The 27,174-nt window shown below is 37.8% G+C and overlaps 1 protein-coding gene across 1 annotated transcript in view; it reads left to right on the plus strand.

Moving 5' to 3' along the window:
* Positions 1 to 27,174, plus strand: part of TPK1 (thiamin pyrophosphokinase 1) — a 259,770-nt gene that overhangs the window by 155,249 nt on the left and 77,347 nt on the right. The window contains exon 5 of the mRNA XM_023514240.1: positions 23,643 to 23,715. Coding sequence (XP_023370008.1) covers positions 23,643 to 23,715 — 73 coding nt within the window. The remainder of the gene's footprint in view (positions 1 to 23,642; positions 23,716 to 27,174) is intronic.

The raw sequence follows: 27,174 nt of genomic DNA on the forward strand, positions 1-27,174 counted from the left end.
TCAGGAGCCTCTGACCAGGGTTGCTACCAGTCAGCCATCTTCCCAGAATCCCCCCAATTCATTGGAATTTTGAGGGACACATGTACCGTATCATTGCTGAATAGAAGAGTTTTTAGTTCATTATTTTGTGGAACTTAGAGATTCTCAGACTCTTCCTTAGTCTAAGAAATAGATGTGAATTTTTGTATTGTAGTCTGTAGGATGTTTGATATGAGGGAAGGGTCGTGTTTAGGTTTTTCTTTTTATTTTTCCCCTCAGAATAATTGATGAATATAGATTCCTGAACGGGAAATCCTACAGAAGATTATCTTTATATAAACATTGTTTGGGATTAGCACAAATATTTAAGTGTTCCTTTCTGTTGATGATCACGCAACCAAAATTCCACATATTCTTGCAAATGAGCATTCAGTTAAACACTTCTTGACAGGTGTGGGATGATGAGGAGGACCTGCTTGAACAGAAAAGCAAAATGTCTTCCTGATCTCTTATTCTTCTCACTCCATTAATTTTCTCAGTTAATGATTTTAGATTTTGAGCTTTATATATTCTTGCAACTTTCTCATCAGCAGATCGATAACACTTCTCAGAGTGATCAAGTGGGAATAGAGGATGACTGTTGTAACTCTAACTCTACAACTAGCCATACCCCAGCTAAACCAAGTTCAAAATATAATTTAAATAACTGAATAATGTGGGAGGCTAGCTCTTAAAATTAGCTTCTAAAGCCTTTATCAACATAAATAGTCCAGCTGTATAGTAATTATCTGATACACCCTTGAGGGAATGGATGGCATATCTAAGTTCTGCTATACAGGAGAACCTTGAAGCAATATTATTTTCTCATGTTCTTTCATTTCAGGTACTAGCAGCTTCCAGGTTGGGAATTGTTTAGTGAGAAACGTAGACAAGTGCTCAAAATCAGATTCTGCCACTTTATTACCATGAACCATTTGGCCAGTAATTTAACTTCCAAGGTCTGTAGTTTTCTTCATTTGTGACATGTAAGGAAGAGATCTCTGTTTTTTTGGCGTATTCAGAGAGATTTTGATGAAGAAACATATTACTTTGGCTGATTATAAAAGATTCGGATAAGTGAAGAAGGTGAAGCGTGGCTCTCCAAAGCCATAGTGTGACGAATTATTGAAGAGTTGAATGTGCACCTGATGTGGTTTTTGGCAGTAGCTATGAATATTTTTGTCATAGTCACTATGCTACAATATTGTGCTATTTGTGAACATGTTTTATGTAGTGATTGGAGTATGGAAATGCGGTGTTTTGCTGCTGATTCCTTTTTGTCTTTAATCCACTTTGTTCTGGTACAATTTCATAAATTTTAAGCAATTATTTTTGAAGTGGTATATGAAGTTGGACTGTTAAGTTCATGAACTCATCCTAGAAAAAGTGCTACAAATCTCAGTGCTGAATATCACTGCAGTGGCCTTCAAAGTACTTCCCCTGAAAGTTGCACACCAATGCCAGCACCTCGTCCCCCCTCAAAGCACTTTTCTAGGATGGGTTCTTGAACTTAATCATCAGACTTAGTACAATGACAGCTCTGATGGGCATTCCAGAAAAAGAGCTCCAAAATTGCTTTGAACCATGGACTAGGTGCTGACGTGGGTCAGTGCAGAGCTTCTCAGGGGCGTGTTTCTAAGGTGACTGCAGTGATACTCAGCCATGAGGTTTGTAGGGCTTTTTCTGAGATGAGTCCTCAGACTTAATTGTGTGACCTCACGTAGTTGTGTGCCCACCCAGAGTCAAGGTTAAAATATATGCACCATCCCCCAAAGTCCTTCCTGCTCCTTTTCAGTCAATCGTCCCCTCCTACACTTGGACCCTGCAGCCTTCTAGAACGTCATACAAATAGAATCATGCATCTTTTGTGTCTGACTTTTTTCACTTTACGAAACACTTTTGAGAGTCATTTATGCCACTATACCTATCCAGCAGGCAGTGTTCTAGTATGCGGGTCCACACAATTTTGTTTATTCACAGAACACATCTGATGGACCCTATTCCCAAAACTTGTCCTGCAGTTGGAATCAGTGGTCAGTATTTTACATGCTTCTTTGGGATATATGTTAGTTCTTTTAGTTAGAATCAAGCAGAACTCTCATAGTTGTTGATTTCATCCTAGACATTATATGAACACTAATAGAGTCTTACATTTGCTATATCTTAGTGAGAATTCCATAAAAGCTTGTTTAGTACTGTTAGGGTTCTTTTATGGGATAAGACAATAAAAATAAAATGGTTGTGTTGAATAAGTTGGTGACAAGTATCTGAGCATAAGTTGTGATCTTGATAACAACCTTCATTCTCTCTGGGACTTTAGTTTTCTCAGTGATTGAGATTTTTTACTACTTTCCAAGCCTTTCCTGACATGGTCAAAAATGTAATTTCAGTATGCTTTAACATATGCAGAAAGGAAGCGTGCGTGAACTTTGCTTATGGAAAACCAGAGATTATCAGTTCAACTTGATTCTTGTAAGCCTAGCCTTAGTAATGATTAGTCATTGGCTTCAGCACGTTTCTATTAAAAACTATTTATGCAATCAAATTACTAAGTTCTGTAAGCATGTCAACATTTTTGGGTCTTTGAAGCAAAATGATGAAAGGTAAAAATAATTAGCCCATTTAAAAGAGAATTTACAACAGAAGTCTTGGTATTAAAGAACCTTACACAACAAACTGTGAAGGCATATTTATCTTGAATTATTGATTAGATTAGCTGAGTAATATATTTTAGTCTGTTGGTTATCAAATGCTATAAATCAGAGATCTCAAAGTTGTCCATGCGTACCTATGAATCATTCTGCAGCACTGGAGGAGGGGGATGTGTGTGCGAGGTACTGAGTTTGCCAGATCATGCGTGAACTCAAAATAAATTTTCAGAGTGAGATCATTTTAAGCAGCTGCAGGAAGTCAGTTTACAACTAAATTTAATCAGAGGCATTGTTCTTTATGGCTATTCTATTTCATAAAGTATGTTCCTGACAAAACCCTTTTCCCTCCCTGCATTGTAGATGGATTCTTCAGAAATAAATTACATTCCAGTGATTTTTTTTCATAGAATTTGGGATCATTTGTCAAAAGTTTTGAGTAACACGTGGCTCTCAATTTTACTTTTCAAAAAACAAAACTCTTGAATTATTTTAGTTCTTTTTAATAGAATTTGAGTTCATGATTTCTTGTCACCTTTCTTGCTTATGTTTCAATATATTTTTAGATCTCTGAGTTAAACAAATCATATAATACCATATATCCAAAATTGTTTCTTAACTAATTGTGGATTGGTCCCTAACATTCTGGTGTTTCACTTATGTGAGTGCACATATATTATAGGTGTCCTTACAAACACACAGATACATCCCGGGTGGATTCTTTTCTTACTAAAATTTGGAATTGTATTACTGGATGAAGAGTAAAATAACTCCAACACTAGACAAGATGGCATATGTTATTTGTTGACACATCATTATAGGACATGAAATGATAGTTGATGACAAGATTGTAACTGAGCCAGCCTTAGTCTTCCTATTGTTAGGGGACAGGAAAGTGACAGCTAGGATTCAATTTAAGCCAGGGCTAGTGAATAAATTTCATGTGAAAATATCCAAATAACAATTACATGAAGATGAGCCCAAACCATCACTTGCAGTCCAGGGTCAGAGATTTGTTGGAACTGCCTTTCTTAAAGACATCAGTTGTGCTTCTGTTGCCAGAAAGGTCAGGAATATGCTGAAGAGTCTCAGAGAGGGTCTTTAAAATACAACAGAAAACATTTTACCACCCTAAGGAAACAATCACATGCACACATGAAGTTTCTTAGCTCTGGATATTATATGCCATATGAAGTAGAAGAGACTAGAGAAATTAAGTGATGAATGGAGGGCATTGGTCTGTGAATGCTCAGGCTTACAAGAAGTAGAATAAAAAATTGTGAATATTAAAAATGTTGACTTTTTCTGTGAATCCTATGATTGCAGTTAGCACTTCTTTGGAATGAGATTAGCAATTCTCATTAAACTACAGGAGCAATTGATTTTTTTGTACCTCCCCACACCACAGGGCTTAGACCTGTGCACCTTTTGTTTTTGACCTTGGATATCAGGCTCTGTCTGTTTCTACTGGATGTCAGGTAGGGGCACTTGACTCTTGGGTCTGTTATGGGGTGGAGGAGCCATGGAGGGAGAGGATGCTTTAGCATTAGCACTCTTTGGAAAAGACCATTGAAAATCGTTGGGCCACCTAAATCATAATCTCCATAATCAGCCTGTTATTTTCAAACTAGGGGAGCCCCCCTTGAAATATCAGGGAGTAGGTTTTAGAATCAGATGGAGATATATTAAAAAAAAAAGAAAGAAAAAAACACTATGTGATTCATTTAGGAAAACCTTTTGTTTTCTTCAGAGTGTTATGCATCCTTATCCTTTGACACTCAGCTCACGTGTTGTGTATTCCCATATTCTTCCCTGGTAGTTGCGAGTTTCCGTTGACCCGAGTTAGGGATAAATCCTCTGAGCATCCTTCACCATCGTGCTGCATGGTGATGGACTTCTCTGTGGTTACTTCCACTTACTTGGACAAAATTCCCTGTTATTTTTTTATTTATCTTAGGACTAGGTTTGATAACTGATAGATAGTGAATGCATATTTTTAACTAGTCAATATTACTTCTTTTAGATCGCCTTGAAAATAATGATTTCCCCACACATCCAGTTAAGATAAAGCATGTTTGGTGGCTGCGTTTTGTACTTCACTAGGTGTGTTCCGTTATCTGAGTCTCTCTTCATAATGCCCACGAAGTGTCTTTCAGGTGTGTCCCCTTGTCCACCACTGCCGTCACCATAACGTTTATCCCAGTCCATTGGAATCACTGTTTGCCTGTTCCTACCTGCCTGTAGCCTCAGGGAGGTCACACATGTCTCTGATGTCTCCACGGTCTCCTCACCAGCAACTACTTCCCTGTGTGTTTAGTAGCTATTAAAGAATGTTTAGAAATGCTCATAAAAATTTAATATATCCTACTGTCAATGATTGCAGTATGAAATTGTATGTTGGGCTTACTAAAGTAATTATTAAGATTTTTTTACTCAGAAGGAGTTTTGGGGACTCATTTCAAGAATGGAAGAAAAAGTATCCAATGTACTCAGCCCTACTATGAAACTAATTTATAGCTTTCATAGGAAAACTGTAACCCAATTTTAGCTCAAGAATATGGGGGAAAGGGAAAGGGAGGAAAGGGGAGAGGGGGGAGAATGGGTGAAGGGAGGGTGATTGGTGGGATTAAGCCTATGGTTTATCCTATAAGGGTACATGTGAATCTCTCTAAATGTAAAATATAAATCTCTTAACACAATGACATAAAGGCTACGTTAACCAGTTGGATGAAAGTATTTCAAATTGTATATAGTAACAGCACTCTGTACCCCATGATGGCATTAATATACACAGATATGATTTAATAATAATAATAAAAAAAAAAGTTCTTCTATTATCAGGACTTATTTTTTTCAGTGTGGATTCTTGGTTGTTACAAATAGTAAGGTCTCTGGCCAATTTAAACAAATAAAAAAGTATTAAAAGTCTTATAATTAGAAAAAGTAGGGAGGCTGGAGAGTGGACTCCATACTCAGCCTGTTCATGGCAGTTCCACAGCCATGTATGTGTTCTTGCACTTGACCCCCTGAGCTGGTCACTAGGGACTACTCATAAATTCCCAAGGATCTCTCCTTTCTTATATATTCAACAGAGTTGAGGTAGTTCTGAGGGAATATATGCCCAGATCCTCGTTTGTTTCAGGGGGTAGATGTGTCTCCCCTTAAGACTCACCCTGTGCTAGTTTCTGCATGCATAGGTGGGGATAGCTAAATACAAATATAGACACAACCCCTTCCCCACAGATACCACCTGCAGATACCTTCCTCTGCTGCCAGTGCTGACCTCATACTTAGGACAGTCTGATAGTCTTTATTAATCTACTTTCTTCTTTTGTAACTTAATACCTCGTGATAGAAAATGCCCCTAGTTAGGAATTTTTTCTTTTATTCCTCATATCTTAATGACAGTGAACTGGTCACTTGTGGTCCTTATAAGTGTCGTGCACCTCTTGTGCATTTTGAGAAATTTAATAACATCCCTCCTACATTTCTAAAAAGTCTATTAGAAGTATAATTCTTGCCTCGTTTTGTAAAAGTGTGTTGTTAATCAGAAGGTTTTTGTTCTCTGACTTCATGTTAAGTTTTTTCCTAAGTAAATTCCATTATTATGATCATAATTTTCTCAGAAGAGTGTTATAGATTTTTTTTAATTTTTAGGTATGTTTTTCATTTTTTTACTTAATGGAATGCTACTGAAACAATCTTACATTGTACAACGTGGAGCTTCCTTTGCTTGGTATAGATCTTTATGACCCTTGAGTGAATGAATAAAAATATTTTTCCAAATTGTAATACATAAAAAAGGCCTCATTATTTAAAAGTAAAGCCTTGACTTAAACAGATAATAATAAATTTTTACAAAATTTCCCAAGATGACATTTTCTTAGATTTAGTTCTTTTATTAAAAATAAGGCAAATTCATAGACAGAAAAGAAATGTTTTCTGGCTTGCCGTGCAGTAGCTCAAAAGGCAACCAGAGCTTAGCAGCTTAGGGTGCAGTTTTCTTTGGACAGCTCTCATCATTTTTTCACTGCATGAAAATTCACTTATTTATCACTAGCGGCCTCTAGTGTGTATTCAGTTTCTTTCAACTTGGCTCTACATTAGTTGGTTATTAGTAACTGGAGAGCAGTTCCATGTGTTAGAAACAAGAAAAACAACTATAGCTTCTGTCATCTTAGCATTTTATCAAGCCCGTGGAAAGGACATGTTCGCATAATAGTGTGGCCATACGATTCCTGTTAGCAGGAACAGGGCTTTCCTAGGACTTCCCTCCACGCGGCAGCAAATCGCTCTGCTGTCTTCTAAGGCTTCTCATGGCAGGGAAACAAAGTAGGATCCACTTACCAAAGATCACCAAAAAGCGGTTTTAGCTCAACTGTATGGCGGAAATCTGAACTACACTTACTTTAGTTGAGCTTATTTGTTCTTCTTAAAATAAAACTCTATTCAAGTAATTTTGAAATGCAATCCTAATCACAGAGGTAAACTTGCATCTACCATTTACTGTTTATCTTTTTTAATGTTTAATCTTCCTTTATTTTAAAAGGCACGTTCTCCCCTATCTTCTCTAACCTCTCCCCCACTTATAGAGGTAATATAAATTTATTCTAATGATTTTGGGGAACACAGAAAGACATAGAAAAAAACATTATAAATAAATAAGAACCTGAAATTCCATTCCGGCAGATAACCACTCTTAATCATTTTATGCATGTGCAAATTTTTTCAGTTTTATATTGCTGTATGCCTCTCAATTGCTGATCTCATGTGTGTTTGCACCTGTAGTAAAGGAGGGAATTTCATGTACATATTGCTTTCATTATGCCTGTTTTCTTAACATTATATTATTATGATTATGAACATATTGTATCATTATATGTAAATTTTGTCAAATTTTTACATATCAACCATTTCTTACATATCATAAATGTATATAGCTTGCAGACTTATTATAAGTAAACTTTGTTTATAAATCAAATAAAACTTTGTTAAATTTTATACATAAAACTTTATATTGGTTTCAGGCACTTCACATAGTTTCATAGGAACTAAGATCTGACTCAAAAGTTATGAATTTCAACAAGCAAATTTAAGTCCCGTTTGACATCTTGTTTCTGGAATATTTGTGTTCATCTTTATTTTCGTCAACAACACAATATTCTTGCCAGTTTTTTTAGCTTAGTTGTTTATTGACAGACTATATAGAAAATTGCAGCCCGCCGTTATTTTAGCATGTTTTGCATCATGCAGCCATTCTGTGTTATTGTGGGCACCTGTGATGTGGCAGAGAACAAAGCTCCTGACTTCACTGGCCTTCCCTAGTGACAAGAATATGATAAATAATTAAAATATAAGACATAGTACTAATGAAAGGAAGAATATAAAGCAGGAGAAGGGGAAGCATGTTCTACAGCAGGTAGGTTGCAATTAAAGTAAAGGACAAGCCTCCCTGAGAAAGTGATTTCTAAGTTAAGACCTGGAGGAGGTGAAGAAGTAGCCAATTGTGTTCCCAGAGGAGGAATGTTCCAGGCAGAGGGGCTGTTTGTGCAGAGGCTGTGAGACATGAGCATGGTTTCGGCCAGCCTTTGCTGCATAACAAACCAGCCTGAATCTTAGTGGCTTTCAGTGATTTGTGTTATTTCCTCACGAATCGAGCGGCTAGCTGGGCAGATCTGGTCTCCCTTGTGTTTAGTCCTGTGGGTGATAAAGGAAAACGGCCCCGACTCATAACACTTCTGTCACTACCGTGCTGGTTTTCTGCATCGAGTAATTCTCCAGGTCTCTGTGCCAAACAGATGGGCGTCCTACAGTTGAGTTTAATCAGATACTAACTATGCAGATTGGCACAGACCCCACAGGTTAAGAACTTGGTCCTACAAGAAGATCCCCCATGTTAGATGCCTATTGGAAGTAGGGGGTCCCTCGGTTACTCATGCTTGTGTGCCCTAACTACACATTAGGTGTTCCCAGAATACTCTCCTCATATTTGAAAATTTGCTATAACAGCTCACAGAACACAGGGGAACATTTTACTTGTTTACCATGAAAAGGATATCATAAAAGGTAGCAATGAACACCAGATGGAGAAGTATGTTGGGCTGGGTTTAGAAGGGCACCCAGTGCAGAAGCTTTTGTCCGCCAGGGATGTTGAGCACATGTCTCTCCTGCCACATGGATGTTTCATAAACCTGGAAACACTGAATCCTATTGCTGGGTTTTGTTTTTTTTTTTAATGGAGGCCCTATTATATAGGCATGGTTAATTAGAGGGTTGATCATTGGTGATCAATCTCTAGCCCCACTTTCTTAAGGTGTGTGTTGTCAGGGTTGGGGCTGTCCAACACTCTAATCATGCCTTGGTATTTCTGGTGATTGGTCCCCAACTTGAAGCTGTCCTCAGGGTCCCCAGCACCAGTCACCTCATCAGCATGCAGAAAGACACTCATCACTCTGGAGATTCCAAAGGTCTTGGCTGCTGTTGTGTCAGGAACCAGGGACAAAGACCAAATATGTTATTATGTTACAACATCACAGTTGGGTGGGCAGTTCTGATGATGATGGCAGCATGTAGATGGGACTCTCACAGGTCTGGAGGTTGGGTCAGAATAAGCTGAGCACTGGACTCTTATCCTCTTCCACCCATGAGGCTTGCCCAGTATCACCCTCATGTCAATAGGATGGATTTTTGAGAGCAAAGGGAGGGCTGCAGCTCCACTGAGGCCTCCACTGTTAAATTCCATGTCATCATGTCCACTGCCTTTTGTTGGTGAAAGCAAGTCATGAGGCTAATACATATTCATGTGGTAGACTCACACTATTACCTGGTGATGGAAGAATCTGGAAAGTCACATTATAAAGGGCTATGGAACAGGAGGAGAACTATTTATAGATAATTTTTCAAGCAATCTATGACAAGCAGAGAGAATGAGGGGAAATTATTGGGGAGGATGGGGTTAGAAAGGGAACTGAGGATATATCTTGTAGGGTGTTTATAGGTAATAATAATGATTTACTCCGAAGGAGATGGGAAGCTATTGAACGGTTTTGAGCAGAGGAGTGACTGTCTTACCAGGGTTGTAGCATGGGAGATGGTAAGATAGAGCCAGATTGAGGAGATATTTTGGAAGAAGAGCTGATAGCACTTGCTGAAAAATCAGTTATAAGGTACAGGATTTCGGATGGAATGACTAGAAAAATATTTTTTTTTTCCTTGGATGAGATTGGGGAGACTGAGAAGCAGTTTTGGGGGAGGGAGAGCAGAGATTCAGTGCGTAGATGTTGGCTTAACATTGAGTAGTTTGTTACATACAGATTTTTCATTATGTAGTGGGCATATAAGGCCATGAGACTTGGTAAGATAACATAGTAAGTGCAGGCAGTAGACAAAAGAAGTATAGATGCCGAACTACAAGATACACCAATGTTAAAAATCTGAGAGAACTAAATACGTAGCAAGGGTACAGAGCAGGAGTACCAGTGAGTTGGGGGGAAAACCAGGAAACTGTTTAGATGGTCCTTCAACCAGGTAGAGAAAGAAGATCCAGGAATAGGGAGCACTCAATTATGTTACATGCTTCTGTTGAGAAAGTGATGTGGGAGAATTGACCGTTAGATTTGGAAATATGGAAGTCCTTGGAGATGAAAACATTATATCCAGCAGAACCTCTATAAGTGGACCATCCAAGGAACTGTAAGAAACTGGTCAACATATGGAAGTGGTCAACATAAGGAACTTGGCCTGCTGAACTGATATATACATGTGGTACATGTCCAGTCTATGAAAATAAGGTCAACCCAAGGAAACGGTTGATGTAGGGAGGTGGTCAGCTATGGAGGTTCAACTGTATATATGTGTGTGTATATACACCCATATACATGGTGGAGTTTGTGTGCAATTGAAAATAAATAGTTATTTTAATGGCACATGAATTTTATAGCCACCCTGTATGATGGTTGTAGATTATGTATATTTTAAAGTATTTAAGTTTTCTTTTGTTTTGTGTCCTATTTATTTTTCCTGTTTGATTTTGTTTCCATTTAAAAAGGTATTGGTGTGTCAACTCTGTTTGAACAAGGATACTCCCATTTTGTCTTTCATTAAATGTTTTTCTAAATATTCCTTTCACTTTATTAATAATATTCATCATCTGATGATTTTAAGGTGACCTACACCAGTGCTGTTGTCATCTGATTGCATTCTTACAGATTCCTGTAACACAGAGGACTTTATAACTCTAGGCTCTAGTCTCTACCTTTAGGTGACTTGGGCATCTATGTAAAATGGATAGATAGCATGATTAAAAACAAAAACTAGCAAGGCTAAGAAATAAAATATTTACTTTAGTGGGAAAATGTATACATAAAGATATTCTCTTTTTGTCCTTTTCTTAAGTAAGTTTTTAGTTCCTGCTGTGGGAGAAGCCATGGGGAAAAGGCAGAAACAGGATTTAAAACATTATACTGGAAGCCGTGTATTATTCTTGGCTTTAGAAAACTTGGGAGGAGCAGAAAAAACCTATTAGTGACCTTAATGGTATTTATCACTACCTGTATTTATTGAATTCCGTGTATTATGTCTCAACTGAATCACAGAAGCATAAAGCAAATAAATTACATAAAGTAATTCACTATCAGTGAGCTAGCTTTTTGTATTTGTTAAGGTGAAGAATTGGCATTTACCTGTAAATATGCTTTGGGACTCTTTCATGTTTGTAAATAAGAAAAGATGAAACTTCCACTCTGTGCTGTACTGGGCTTAGCACAATTCTTAGCACTGATAGCATTTTCCAGCCCTACCCTGCCCTACCACCACCGCCATCTCCCCTATAGCTTACTTTCTATTCAAATAACTTCTCTCGTTCTTTTCCTCACCCCTTTCTAGCCATTTTTGGGTAAACAATTATAGCAAAGGACAGAAGAGGAAAAGCGACCTAAAATGAAGAGCCAGAAGAAACATTTACTTGTACAGCTGTTATTGTATATAGTATGCAAAGCCCTGTTCTGGAGCCGGGGCACTTGCAGTTACTGTCTCTTCCCTTACAGAGTGAAACTCAGCCAGCCACATGTAAATGGAAGTGATTGAAAGATAAATCAGCTTTGTCTTTGTCTGTGGGTGCTGCTGACAACAAAATATTATAAACTACATACCTTTTAAACAATGGAAATTTATTTCTCATAGTTCCGGAGGTTGGGAAGTCAAAGAGCAAGGCACTGGCGGATTCTGTGTCTGGGGAGGGATCGTTTCCTGTTCGCAGGTGGTGCCTTCTCACTCTGTCCTCACATGGTGGAAGGCAAGGGGGCTTCTCAAGAACTCCTTTAAAAGGACCCTAATCCTGTTTATGAGGTCCGTTCCAAAGGCCTCACCCCTTAAAACTATCACATTGGTGATTAGGTGTCAACACAAGCATTTTGAAGGAACACGGACATTCATCTCATAGCAACCTGTGATCCCACAAACAGATGTTGCCTTGCTGGTATGCGGTGCTGCCCTGCCATTTCATACCATTTCTTTACAAGCCCTTTTGTCTGCTTGAGTTTCTTCTTTCCATTGCCTAGATGTGGGTACTATTTTTCTCTCTCACCCTCTGGCTGTGGCCTTACTTACTTATTTTAACTCTGCACGTGATATCTGTTGTCATGAAGCCTCTCCTTCCTTTTCTCTCACTCACTGGCTCCCCCAGCCTGGCTCTCCTACTGTGCCATCAGCATTCTGTGCTTGACTAACAGGATCGGTCCTGTGATGGCAGGTTTTGCCTATACCTGCTCTTTTGGGACTATGATAACTATTGTATGAGTAGTCTTGACATGTATGTTTAATAAACTTTTGAGAAATTGAATTAAGTATCCCATGTATGGAAGAGTCACCAGGGTGTAGTTTTAGCTTTGACTCTGCTCAGCTCTCTTTCTGCCATTACTACTTCAAGGATGCAGAAATATTCTATAATCTCAAGCTTTATCTAAAATACAGTTCTTATTATATTTTATTTTAACCAGTGGTATTATGACTAAATCAAATTAATAAGACTTTATGTTTTAAATATTGGCAAGAATGTTGAGAAGGCTATTTAGAAAGGGAGTGCAGTCAGTTTATAGAATGACTTAGAGACCAGGCTATCTTACAGGAATAGGTGGTGGTGACTTGCTAGAGAGTTTTACATTAAATCATTCCAGTTGTCATGAATCTGTCATTCCAGTTAGATGGGCAGCAGATAAGCAATAAGTAAATGACAATCTCCTCTTTTTATCTCTTACCTTGATGTTTGAACCAACCTTGTTCCCCTCCAAAAAAATGGATAATGGGGTTTTTTAAGAACAACATCTTGTAAGAATGATTGAAATAAAATAAAATGAAGACAGACTTGGTAATTTCCTTCTTATAGAAAAAAAAAATCTATTCTCTGGTGTCCTGAAAGTCATAAAAAAGATACTCTGTCACCTACAAGTGTAATATTAAACTACTGGCATTGGAGAGGTAATAAAATCCTCTCTAATATAGCATACTATGCTTGTATAATAGTATCTTATCCAATGTTACATCAGAGGTTAAATATTTGTATTAAATATGTGATTATAAAATTGCTATTGAATTTTATTTTGAAGAATAGTCTTTTGTAACATTTTGGGTATTGATTCAAATTTGAAATTATAATGTAAATTCAATGAAAAAGTGACATTTTAAAATGTATCTTTTTCAAAATTCATCGTGTGACCGAGCTATAAAGTATTTCAAAATTAAACTATGTATTCATTAAATATACTATGAGTAAAAATTAAATAAAAGATATTAAATATATAATCTAGTGGACAACTTAAACTAGTACAAATAAGTAGGATAAAATATAAGTCAGGAAGTTGAAATTCTTCACTTGCCTTCATGACCTGTGATTGATTTTAAAGTAGTATCAATAGTACCCTGTACAGTTATTCCTCACCTGACATTGTCTCTAGGTTCTACGTGTGAAAACTGTGACTTGAAGCAGCATGACATAAAAGAAAACCATTTTTACCACAGGCTGATTTCATCAAGAGTTAGGTTCCTACACCATTTTTTTGGTTTACAAAATCATCACCAAACTTTTAAATAAAGACAAAAACTCTTCAAACATAAAACATTGAAATAAATGTTATCTATTCTCCTCTAGTCACGTCCTCTGCCCATTTGAAAAAGATCAATAAAAATCACTTTTGGGATTTTTGGTGAAGATCAATAAAAATAGGTGAGATAATTATCTACCCACTTATTCCACTTCTGGGTGGAGGGTGGCCAGAACCTGTCCATCAGCTCCGGGAGCCAGGCGGGAGCTGACCTAGATGGGACACTAACCCATCACTGCTGCGCTAAACATACACCCCCACCCACTCAGACTGGGACCATGTAGACAAACCAGCTCCTCAAATGTGAGCTGTGGGAAGAAGCAGAGGACTTGGAGAAAACCCATGCAGACATAGGGAGAATGTGCAGACTCCACCCCCATGGTGGCCCCTGCCTGAAATTGATTATTTTCTTTTGTTAACATTATAAGAAAATCATGCTGAATGAAAGGATGTTATTAGAGGCCCTGGTGTATATAAATGGAGACTTTAAAGCCTCAACTAATTCTATTAGTAGTCATATTCCATTCCAGGGAGCACTAATTACAGTTGATTATTTTAAAGAAGGGAGAAAATAAAGAAAATTATGTGTTACAGAAGATACTTGGTGTGATTTCAATCCTATTAAATCTATTGAATCTTGTTTTATAGCCTAGAACATGGGTTGGCAAACCACAGCTTGCAGGCCAGCTGCCTCTAAATAAAGTTACGCTGGAACACAGCCGTGCCCATTGTTTGCTTATTTTCTCCAGCTGCTTTCAAGCTATCATTGACAGAGATCTTATATCCTACAGCGCCTGAAATATTGACTGTCTCTTCAAGGGGGGAAAAAAAAAAGTTGTTGCTGACCTTGGCCTAGAATATGATCTATTTTGAAGAATGTTCTATGTATAGTTTTAAAAAAATGCTGTTGGTGGCTGGTGTGTTCTGTCCATGAGCTGAAGCTGTCTGGTAGTGTTTTTAAAAGTTCTGTGCCAAATAATTTACCCATTTAAAATGTGCAGGCTAGTGGGGGCTGTGTATATTCACAGGCAGGTGCAGCATCACCATTTTCAGTGGGGTTGAGGATGTGGAACGACAGGAACTCTCATTCATTCCTATCACTTTTGGAACATTTTTATCACCCAAGAAACCCTGGACCATTTGGCTGCCATCTGCGTTCTTCCCACCAATCCACACCTACTAATCTACATCTTGTCTCTGTAGGTTTCTCTGCTTTGGACTTAAAATGAGTGGGATCATATGTCATCTGGCCCTTTGCAATAGGCTTCTGTCACTTAGCGTACTGTTTTTAAAGTTTATCCAAGTTGTAGCATGTATTTGTACTTCATATCTTTTTATAGCCAAATAATATTCTACTTTCTGGCTGTACCACATTTTATTTATCTTTTTGTCCACTCATGGGCCTTTGAGTTGTTTCCATTCTTTGTTTATTATGAGTAAAGCAGCTGTAAACACTTGTATACAAGATTATATCTGGTGTATACTTAGGAATGGAACCGGTAGTCAAATGGTAACTCTGTGTTTAACCACTTACTGCCAGACTGTTTTCTTCTCTTTTGAGATCCTTTGCACTTTAAAAAAATTTAAGAAATTTATTTTTTTAAGAGTAGCTTTAGGTTCATAGCAAAATTGAGGAAGATACCGAGATCGCCAGGCTATTTCTGACCTCCTGACCCTACACATGCCTAGTTTCCCCGTTATCAACACCCTGGACCAGAGTGATAAGTTGGTTCCAGTTGACGGGCCTGCGTTGACACATCCCTGCCATTCAGAATTCATAGTTCACCTTCGGGTTTCCTCGTGATGTTGTGCATTCTGTGGTTTGAACCAGTGTATGGTGATGCGTATCCACCGCTATAGAATTATGCGGTACTCACTGTCCTGAGCTGCTTTTTCCCATTTTCTGAATACCATGACTTCACTTTCTTTTTCTAGTTTTCCAACCACTGGTTATAGTGAAAGGTTAATTCCCATTGGATGCATGGAAGTAGCAGCCTGTATATTTTAATTCCTACTAACCCATGGAATTCACATTGCTCATGTTGATTGCTTATTACAGAATTGAATATTCACTTGTTTGTTTACTAACTAGAATGAAATATGCCTTCTACAAGCCTCATGTGATTTTGTGATGGTGCCTCTCTTACCCAAGTCTCCGTTCATTAAAAAACAGACCATAAACTTGGTCACTTGTGTAGGGCATGTCTGGGGATTGATTGCTTATGATGTGGAGTAAGTTTGCATTGTCTTCACAGGACTGCTTGATGACCAGGCAGCTCTGACTGAGCACCCAAGAAAAGCAGATTACAAACAAGGGCCAAAATCCTGGAAGATAAGAAACTGCATACCATGAGGGAGGTGCAGCAAGAAGATGTCCCTGTGCTGATCAGGACATCTGTTGTTCAGTGTAAAAGAGGAAGAGGAGGAACAGGAGGAGGAGGGAGAGGAGGCAGGACCTCATCTCTTGAATATGTGTGACATCTATGCAGGTGGCTTCGTGTCTCTTAGCCTTGGCTTTCTACCATAAAATTAGGATGATAAAAAGTAAATTTGTAGAAGTGTAATGGAAATTAACTAATATTAATAAATAGAGAAATCATGTATGACTAGAACCAGAGATTGGCAGAGAACAAGTATTCAAAAAATGTTTCTTGCCACGGTCCCCAGTCCTGGGCAGCCGACTGATTTCAGTCCATGGCTGTTGGGAAGCCCAGCAGGCTGTGAGCAACCAGTGAGTGAGGGAAGCATCCTCTGTATTGACAGCTGTTCCCCAGCACTGCGTCACTGCCCGAGCTACACTTCCTGTCACATCTGGGGACATACTAGAACCCTCTAGGACCCTACTGTAAAGTGTGCATGTGAGGGACTAGGTTGAGCAGTCCTCACGAGAATCTAGCGCCTGGTGATCTGAGGTGTGGAGCTGAGGCCATGGCGCTAGTGTTGGGGAGCAGCTGCAAATACAGGGTCAGACCATTTAGTTGCAGCAAAACAAGCTCAGGGCTCCCGATGATTCTGCATTGTGGTGAGTTGTATAATTATTTCATTATGTGTTACAGTGTAATAATATAGAAATAAAGTGCACAATAAATGTAATATGCTTGAATTAGCCTGAAACCACCCTCTCTCCCCCTCCAAGACACAGAAAGATTGTGTTCCATGAAACCAGTCCCTGGTATGACTTAGCTGGGCACAAGCTTTTTAGCTTGATCAGAACCCAGTAATATATTTTTGGTATTGCTTCGACTGCCAGGGGGTTTCTCCTCATAGTATATTTTCCTAGGCCAATATTTTCAAGTGTTTTCCCTTCACTCTCTTCTAGTATTTTTATACTTTTTGCTTTTATTTTGTCATTTTACACAATACAATCAAGATAATAGTACACGTATTTTTCTAGAACTTTTTTTTTTTTTTTTTTTTACTTAATAACACGTGGTGGACATTCCCTCTAGGACAGTAGACAGAGGTCAGTTCATATAAATGCCGCCTGCTTTCCCTAACAGGGCACTTCATGTTTTATTCTACCTGTATCATGGAACCTTCTTTCTTTCCCCTCCTATTTGTGCCCCACCCCCGTGTTCATACAGATATTCTGTGTACTGGTTTCTTTTTTTTTCTTTATTTGCTTGGTTATATTTTAACCTTACTTATTATATCTTTTTTCATAAACTTGTTACATTTTTATAGTCTAATATCTATCAGCTTATTTATCATTGTATGTTTTCCATCCTTCCTAAAAATATCTTTTACCCAAAGTTACATTAATATCTTTTGACGTGATTATTTGGAGACTTACCTATGAAAATGGTTAAATTCTTTGCATTTGTAAGTAACAGTCAAAATATGCTAAATTTTTATTTACTGTATTTCCTGTTGCTGTTGTTTCCTCTTCCTCGTCATAAGGTTCTGCAGCTTCGAGAGCGTGTTAGAGCAAACCTTTGTGACCAGTCCCTCCTCTCCTCAGACTGAGGACTTTGTCTTCTTGCATCTGAATTCCTTGTCTTCAGCAGTGTTCTCAAACCTCCTTCTAACTTTCTTTTTATGAAAATCCCACTTTTCCTTCAGGTACAACCTACAACCTATACAAATCCTTTTTTCCTTATGCTTTAGGGACACTTTTTTTTTTTTTTTTTTTTGAGACTAGAGTCTTGCTCTGTCACCACAAGTAGAGTGCAGTGATGTCATCATAGCTTAAGCAATTCTCCTACCTAAGCTTCCCAAGTCGCTGGAACTGCACACAGGTACCAGGATGGTTGGCTAAGTTTTCTGTGTTTAGTAGAGATGGGGTCTTGCTTCTGCTCAAGCTGGTTTTGAACTCTTGAGCTCAAGTGATGTTCCCACTTGGCCTCCCAGAATGCAATTACAGGCACAAGACACTGCACTTGGCCATATGGACACTTTTATAAAATATACAGGTTGATCAAATTGATAGTGGTCAATAAAATCAGGAATAAATTGTGAATTTATGTAAAGAACTTTTTCTAAAAGCAAAACCTTACTGTTCTGTTTCTTAAATGTGTGTATGTGGGATAATATATACTTGAACCCATTAAAAAACAAAGATTAGATTGTGTGGGTTTGAATTTGGGGTGTACCTCATAGTAGCCTTATAATCTAGGGCAAGCCACTTAACTACTACAGTAATAACTTTCATTTTAGCTGAACAGCTTAAATTGTTCTTACCATGTGCCAGGCAAATTTTCTAACTGTTTTACGGGTATTAACTCTTAATCCTTACACCTACTCTAAATTATCCTCATTGTACAAAAGGGTAAATGAGGCTCAGAAAGCATAAAGGATTTGCATACGCTGGGAAGCAGGTGGAGGGACACCCAAACAGTGAGTGACTGATGAATATTTAGGTCGTCATTCTTTTCTGCTCCCACTTTCTCTTCCTTCCTCTCTGCCTTTTCTCTTTGTACCATGTTCCCACCTTTTCCTGCCACCTCCTCCCCGCCTCTCCCCTTTCTTCCCCTTCCTCCTTTTCCTTTTTCTCACCTGTTCATTCTCTTTTCTTTCTTCCTTCTCCTCTTCCTCTCTTTCTTCATTTTATTTATATCATGATCAGCATCAGTGTTCGTGGCACTTTGTGGAATACCAAGGTCAATCAGAGATAGATCTTGCTTCAAAAAACTTACCTTTCCGTAGAAGTTAGAAGCCATATACTGAAATTGCCTCAAACAAAATGGAAAGTATGAGATTCAGTGCTATTGAAGTTTTAAGGGACTGATAGTATCTTTCTCAGAGGCAAAAATGGCTGAGGGGAGAGAGATTCTCCCTTCTCTGGTCTCAGGAGGGTCTTATCCAAGGCAGCGGGGGTCTTCCTGCATTGTTTTTAGTCATAGTCTCTAAATGTCTTATCCTCCTCCTCCGTTAGTGCATGTTGGATCTCAATGCTCATTAATTTATCAGCCCCATTTGGGCTCTTATTTTGTAAAATGAGTACAGCAAAGGAGTCTGGGTAGGCTATTGGTGGAGAGTCGAGACACCTTTTAGTACCAACAGGTCAGTGGCCTAGATTGAAGATATCAAGCAGAGGCAGATAGGTGTATGCAAGTCCACGGGGGGCAGAAACGTGATCAGAAGCTGCACAAGTCCATATGCCTGTAGTCAGTTGAATGTGTCATCAGTCCCCAGAGAGTTCTGAAAATACTCTGCTTGTGTGAACTGTCATTGATATCATAGCATTGCTCCTCTACGTCTGTGAAGTGTCATCCCCAATAAGTGCCTCTTCAGAATGCCCAGGCGCCATGGCAACGGGCGCCTCAGGAAAAGTGAGATGGGCTTTTAATTGCGGCGTCAAAAAGTACATTTCAGGAAGTTTCAAAAGCTAGCGTATCACATGAGGAAGAGTTGTAATTATTTCAGTCATCTCAGCATGAATACCAGGTGTATTTTTGGCCTGGGTCTTCTTAGAAATAGGCATCCTGGTTTAATTGGAAAGCATATATGTTACATTGGAGAAAATTACATTAAAAGTTAACTGACACAAGGTATCTTTTATCTATATAAACTTGTTCTCCTGTTAATATTTTATGTAACAGTATGAGTGAATTTACCTGATTTTGTTCATTATTTACAGTGTAAGATGAAAGGAGATGTAATTCTCTTTAAGATGATCTGTCCTAAGGGGCAGATTTTCAGTTGCCTGTGTTATGGGCTTTTATTTTTCATTTTTATGCATCGTCAAAATCAATATGCTATTTGGAAACTACCAAATTGGTTCTAGATATCCGAGGGACTAGAAGTTAGACAGTAATATGAAGTTAATCTCATTAGGAAGTTGCTTCAGCCGAATAGCAGAGACCCAGAGTTCTGTTTTTACATGGTTGCTTTACATGGGAAGTATGATAGATTGGATACTGGCCATGCAGACAAAATCCACTTGATATCTTGGAGCTCATGATCTTATTTTCTCAGAGAGAATAATGGGGATATTGGAGGGATAATCTCTTTTATCTCTTGTATCCTAATGCACAATGTGCCCTGAGTCAGATTTCCTGTGGCATCAGTAGTCTTAATATTCTGTGATCCACATGAGTATTAATTTGTATGTGTTTGTATAGGGGTGTGTGGAAGCATCTTAAAGAAACTTTGAAAATAAATGAATTTATATAATAGAAAAAAAATAAAGAAAAAAAAAACTAATAGTCTATTTTTGGTCCCAGTTGGGTAGAGCATAAGGTACTTAACCTAAATATGTATATAGTGAAATCAAAAGTCATATATGTGTGTGTGAGGTGTGTGGGGAAGTTTTGAGGAAGAACGTTTATATAAGAAGATACTGAAACTAGGCAAGGTGATTTTAAAACCTAGGCACTTCCAGTTACTTCCCAATGCTCCTGTCTTCTGAAATAGGCTTTGCTCTTTTAGTGGATGTTTGGAGAATATTTGTGGAATGAATTGGTTAATGAAACAATTGTTGGGCCTGTCTCATCCAGGCCAAGCAGTTGATCTGGTACAGACCTTTGTGGTAGAATTTTGTCTTACCATTTAGTCCTAGGAAGATGTGAAGCTCAAGGAAGAGTTAGCTCAACACAGATGAGTTAGATTAGGTTTGACCTAAGTAATGTTTCCAGTTGAGGTAAGAACCTTAAAAATTTTGTACAAAAGGACGTTAGCATTGTTTTCATTTTTCATATTCATCCCTATTGCTTCCATCCTAATGCACAGTGTGCCCTGAGTCAGATTTCCTGTGGCATCAGTCTACTTTGCTTTAGTGCTTTACCCCTTGGCCGGTGCCGTGAGAAGCAGGTCAGTTGTGCTCTGCTGGTTTTGCACACCCACAGTTGGAGGACGGCACTGTGTGATTTTGTTTGTTTGTTTCCTCTACTTGTGAAGGTGGCAGCTGTGTTTTCCTCCGTTTGAAAGGGTCTCTAGGGACATTTTATGGATATGGACCCTAATCCTACCCTCAGGATATCAGTAAAATCTCTCCAGGAGCCACCAGATAGTCTCCTGTGTCTTGGCTATTTTTTTTTTTAACAGTGTCTCAGATTTTATGACCTCGAGTTGTCTCCGTGTTCTGAGGCTTCATCTTTTCTGACATGTAATAACCAAGGAGATAATGCTGCAGTCTCCCTTTAGCCAGAGACCTCATTTGTTAGGTAATAGTTGGCTCTCTTCAGAAGATAGGATGTAAATTTTAGTATTCTTTTTGAATCAAAGCGATGAGCTAGATAAATAATTATAGTCCTAATTCTCCTGGTATGAAGCATAGAATGTTCCCACAGGAAATACTCCTTCATATACATTTCCCAGGTTTGGAGGCGAGGGGGGTTTGTGGGAATATTGAGAAATCCAGAGATGTTTTATTTCTTCACAGTTAGAGGTGTTTTAAGAGGGAAGAAATTCTACCAGATCATGTGAATACTTTATGCAAAAATAATAAATGATGGGGGCAGCGTCTGTGGCTCAAAGAAGTAGGCCCAGTAGGCCCAGTAGGCCCAGCCCCATATGCCAGAAGTGGTGGGTTCAAACCCAGCCCTGGCCAAAAACTGAAAAAAAAAAAATAATAATAATAAATGATGACTTACGTAGAAAGAGGGAGATAAGCTTTCTAAAATGAGTTGTGAAAGACAGTATGGCAGGGAAGAGAAGTAAGGTGATTATAATATCACTAGAAACAACCACATTAGGGAATCCCTCCCTATACTTAGTAACTATGACACTTACAGTATTTCAAACCTATGTAAAAAGATCCTGTTCCTAAGATGTTCGGAAAATGTCTCTCACTGACTCTTGGCTTGGCACAGATTACAAATCTCCGTGATCACTTGCTCTGTTCAAATCTGTTGACAGCTGTGAACTTGAGGAAAGACACAGTAATGTATAGAGTTGTACATGTGTAGATGATAATGTGCAGAGATCGTGTTTGTGTTAGGGTTTCTGAATGGAGAATTTGTTAAACTAATAATCCTCTTTAATTTTTATCTACTTGTTTAGAAAGATAAATATTGACTGACATTGTGACAAGTTAGGGAATGGGTTTCATTTGTGTTGTTTTGCCCCAATCACATTATGCTGTTTTGATCACTGTCAACTCACAGGATAACCTGAAGTCTGGCAATGTGATACCTGTAAATTTGTTTTTATTTCATAGAATTGCACTGGCTATTCAGGTTTTTTTTTTTTTTTTGGTTCCATACAAGAAAAAATAATGCAGCATTATTTTTTCAAGTTCTTCAAAGTACGATGGTGCTTTGATAGGGATTACATTAAATCTATAGATTGCTTTGGGTAGTATAGACATTTTAACAGTGTTGATTCTTCCCAGCCAAGAGCATGGCATGTTCTTCCATTTGTTAACATCTTCTGCTATTTCTTTCCTCAGGGTTACATCTTTCTCTTTGTAGAGATCCTTCATGTCTTCAGTGAGGTATATTCCCAGGTGTTTTGTTTCTTTGAAGCTACTGTGAAGGGTGCTGTGTCTTTGATTCTCAACTTGAGTGGTGTTTTGTTTCTTTGAAGCTACTGTGAAGGGTGCTGTGTCTTTGATTCTCAACTTGAGTGTTATTGGCATATGTGAAGGCTACTGATTTGTGGATATTGATTTTGTGTCCTGAGACGTTACTGTATTCCTTGATCACTTCCTGGAGCCTTGTGGTTGAGTCCCTGGGGCTAAGTATAAGATCATATCATCAGCAAAGAGCAAGAGTTTAACCTCCTCTGTCCCCATTCAAATACCCTTGATATTCTCCTCTTGACTGATTGTATTGGCTAGAATTTCCAGCACGACGTTGAATAGCAGTGGCAGTGGTGGACATCCTTGTCTGGTATCAGTTCTAATTGAAAATTCTTTAATTTTTACTCTATTGAGTATGATATTGGCTGTGGGTTTGTCGCAGATGGGTTCAATCAGTTTAAGAAATGTACCATCTATGCCTATTTTCATAAGTGTTCTTTTCAGAAAGGGCAGCTGAATTTTGTTGAATGCCTTTTCTGCATGTATTGAGAGGATCATAGGTCTTTGTTTTGCTTCTGTTTAAGTGGTGCACTAAATTTATGTATTAAATACATTGAACCAACCTTGCAGCCTTGGGATAAAGCCCACCTGATCAGGATGTATAGTTTTGTTAATGTATAGCCATATTTCTGTTTGCTAGGATTTTACTGAATATTTTTGCATCAGTATTCATTATTGATATTGGTCTGTAGTTTTCCTCTTGTGTTAGGTCCTTTCCTGGTTTTGGTATCAGGGTGATGTTTGCTTTGTAGATGTGGGGAGGATTCCTTCAGAAACCAAGACTAGATGAAGTGACATTTCATTTCTTTTTTTGTTTTGAGTATATAAGTTTTCTCTGTGTTCCTTATAATCACTGTCCTAAACTTTCACAAATAAATAGACCCAACGAGTTGACTGATGTGGAACTATTTCTTTCAGCTTTTTGCCAGAATTCATCAGTGGAGACTTTGATTCTATCAGGCCTGAAGTCAGAGAGTACTACGCTATTAAGGTAAATCTTACATTCTTATATGTTAAAATCTTTCTTATATGATTGCTTTTCCTATGATGATTCTGATTTCTTTGTTGTGTAGGTAGGGATTGAGAAACTTATTGCTTGGTTTCTTTTTATAGTTCTTTTTTAAATTAATCAAATTGGAATGCACATTCAAAATGGTAATTTACAAAATTACAAGTGGGAACACAATCTTACAGGAATTTTACCACCATCAGATAAACATTAATCCCTTAAATGTATATATTTTAAATTAGATTATACTTTATATGTGCTCATTTAATAACAATATTGTTGCTTATATCCTCATCAGTTATTATATATTTTTCACAGATCATTTTAATTTTATTTAATGAATGTACTTTATTTCACTTAACCAGTTCCCAGTTGATGTACATGATGTACATTTAAATTGTCCTTCTTTTTTTTTTTTTTTTTGCATTGGAAACTCTATTAAAACCATCACTGTAGGCCACATGTGGTGGCTTGCACCTATAATCCTAACACTGTGGGAGGCTGTGGCAGATGGATTGCTTGAGCTCAAGAGTTTGAGACCAGCCTGAACCAGAGCCAGGCACGGTGGCGGTGTCTACAGTCCCAGCTACTTGGGAAGCTTAGGCAAGAGGATTGCTTAAGCCAAGTGTTTGAGGCTGCTGTGAGCTATAACACCATGGTACTGAGAGTGAGACTATTTCTCAAAAATAAAACAAACAAAATAAAATAAAATCATTTTTATGAATGAATATTCATAAAAATATGTAATTGTGCATTTCTAGAATTTTAGAACCAAAGTTTTTTATCTTTTCTTGTTTTGGGGTTTTTTTTTTAATTTAAAAATGTTAACAGGGTATAGATGTTTTTGATTCATGTCTTGAGTTGGGGCCATAAATGTGTCCATCAGTTGAGTACTGTTCATTATACCTGTTAGATAGGTATGGTGCCCCACCCCTGCTTGATTGCCAATGACTTTTACTTTCCTTTGTGCACGTGTGTGCCATTCAGTTAATTCCAATTTATTAGTGAGGATGTGTAGTGTTTGGTCTTCTAATGGTCTTTGTTTTCTTCCATATTGTTGCAAAAGGCATTCATTCATCCTTTTTATGGCTGAGTAGTACTCCATGGTATACATACACCACATTTTGTTAATTCATTCATGAATTAATGGGCACTTGGGTTGATTCTTTGAAAATGTGAATTGTGCTGTAATATACATTGGGGTAAGGTGCCTATTTGATAAATTGGCTTCTTTTTCTTTGGATAGAAACTCAGTAGTGGGATTTTTGGATGGTAGGTCTACTTTAAAGTGGGACTTGGTTAAATTAAAAAGCTTCGGCACAGCTAAGGAAATAATCAATAGAATAATAGACAGTCTACAAAATGGGAGAAAATATTCACAATCTAGACATCTGATAAAGGGCTAATAACTAGAATATACAAAGAACCCAAACAAATTAGCAAGGAAAAAAAAACATTAAAAAGTGGGTAAAAAACATGAATAGAAGTTTTTCAAAAGATAGGCAAATGGCCAACAAACATATAAAATAAAAAGATCCACATCAGTAATCATCACAAAATGCAAATTAAAACTACAATGAAATATCACCTTATGACTTGGCACCTGTAGCTCAAGAAGCAAAGGCCCCAGCCACATACTCCAGAGCTGTAGAGTCCAAATCCAGCCCAGGCCTGCCAAACAACAATGACAACTACAACCGAAAAACAGCTGGGTGTTGTGGTGGGCGCCTGTAGTCCCAGCTACTTGGGAGGCTGAGGCAAGAGAATCACTTAAGCCTAGGAGTGGAGGTTGCTGTGAGCTGTGATGCCATGGCACTCTACCCAGGGTGACAACCTGAGGCTCTCAAAAAAAAAAAAAAAAGAAAGAAAAGAAAAGAAATATCACCTTACTCTGTTAGAGTGGCTTTTATTTAAAATTCTAGAAGCAAAAAATGGCTGGTACAGATATAGAGAGAAAGGAATGCTTGTACATTTGTGGTGGAACTGCAAATTAATTTAACTCCTATAGAATATGGTATGGAGATTTCTCAAAGTTTCTTTAGAATTTAGTTTTCTTAAAATTACTATTACTCTGTTCTGAATAAAACTTTACTACAACTTGAGATTAATAGTAATAGTGATCTACATCTTTTTAAGGTGTTCATTTTTTTCATCATTGAATCAATGACAGATTCTTGTCATTTAAGAACATATAAATGATCTAATTGGGAGTGATATAAGTCGTGTAGGAGTGTATTAATTTAATTAATAATTTAAGGCTTCACTGGTTTTGGAAGACAATGCAGAATTTTTTAAATAAAAATTATAGCATTAGTAATTCTTCTAGCCACAGCATATCAAGTGCCTTTAGCAAAGTACATATACTTTTTAAAGGAACAGATATTTGAAACGAAAAACTTTAAATTCTTTGTGAGGCTTGGGGAGAGATGAGACAAATACAAAAAGAAGAGAGGAAGCTTTTCTTAGGAAGGAGGGATGGAAGGAAGGAAAAAAGAAGAAAGAAATATAAAGAAAAAAATAAAGAGAAAATGAAGGAAAACATGATTCTAGGTGGCAAAAAAGAGGTACCATGGTTACAAAGTATAGGCAGCTATGATATGGAATTCTAGGGTTGGCAGTGAATGCAAGTCTATGCACATTCCATCTGCCCACCAGCTGATCTGTCTTTCCCTCAGTAAATGAAGACTATTCCCTAGTCAGTGTTTGATATTCATGCTCAATTACTTTAACATTGGCATGTTCCCATCTATTCCCCAGTCTCACTTCTCATTAACTCCATACTTCAACCTCGTTGGGATGGAAAGCCTCAGCCTTGCTTACAATGCAGAGTTTCACAAATGCATAGCTGTTCATCCAGTGCAGAAGAAACAGTGGGAGAGGCAGGGACAAGCAGACTCAGAAACAAGTTGAAGATGTAGCCAGATAGGACTCATCTCCCCCAGTCCTTATTGCTGTGGGCTTACCAGAATTGGAAGTACTGGCAGATCATCCCTGTCCAGGATGAGGAAAGCCAGCTTTTTTTTTTTTTTTTTAATTTCTTGATGCCATAAAATAGGGGTCAAGAATAAAGGATAATTTTTACTTAATATCCCATGATGAATTTCTCTTATATTTCCTGCTTCACTTTCTTTTTAACCTTCAAAACTAAATGATATCTGTTAAGGTTTAATTTTAAAAGTGAGATTTAACTGAACCTTCCAGTTCCTGAATTGTATAGTTCTATGTTGGCACAGTACAATCCAACTTTTTCATGTATCAGTGAGTTCAACACTTTTGAACTTTTAGGGTATGTTCCTAGGGGGCACAGACGATGTCTTTTATATGGTTCATATGCCCTGTAGAGCATGGTGAGTGTTTGACTGTAATTTTAATAATGATGATAATTACAACAAGTTAATGCAACATTACACACAATTCATATGAGCCATTATCTCCATCTTA

The sequence above is a fragment of the Otolemur garnettii genome, unplaced genomic scaffold (assembly GCF_000181295.1).
Source record: "Otolemur garnettii isolate 467f Iridium unplaced genomic scaffold, OtoGar3 scaffold00049, whole genome shotgun sequence".
NCBI lineage: Eukaryota > Metazoa > Chordata > Mammalia > Primates > Galagidae > Otolemur > Otolemur garnettii.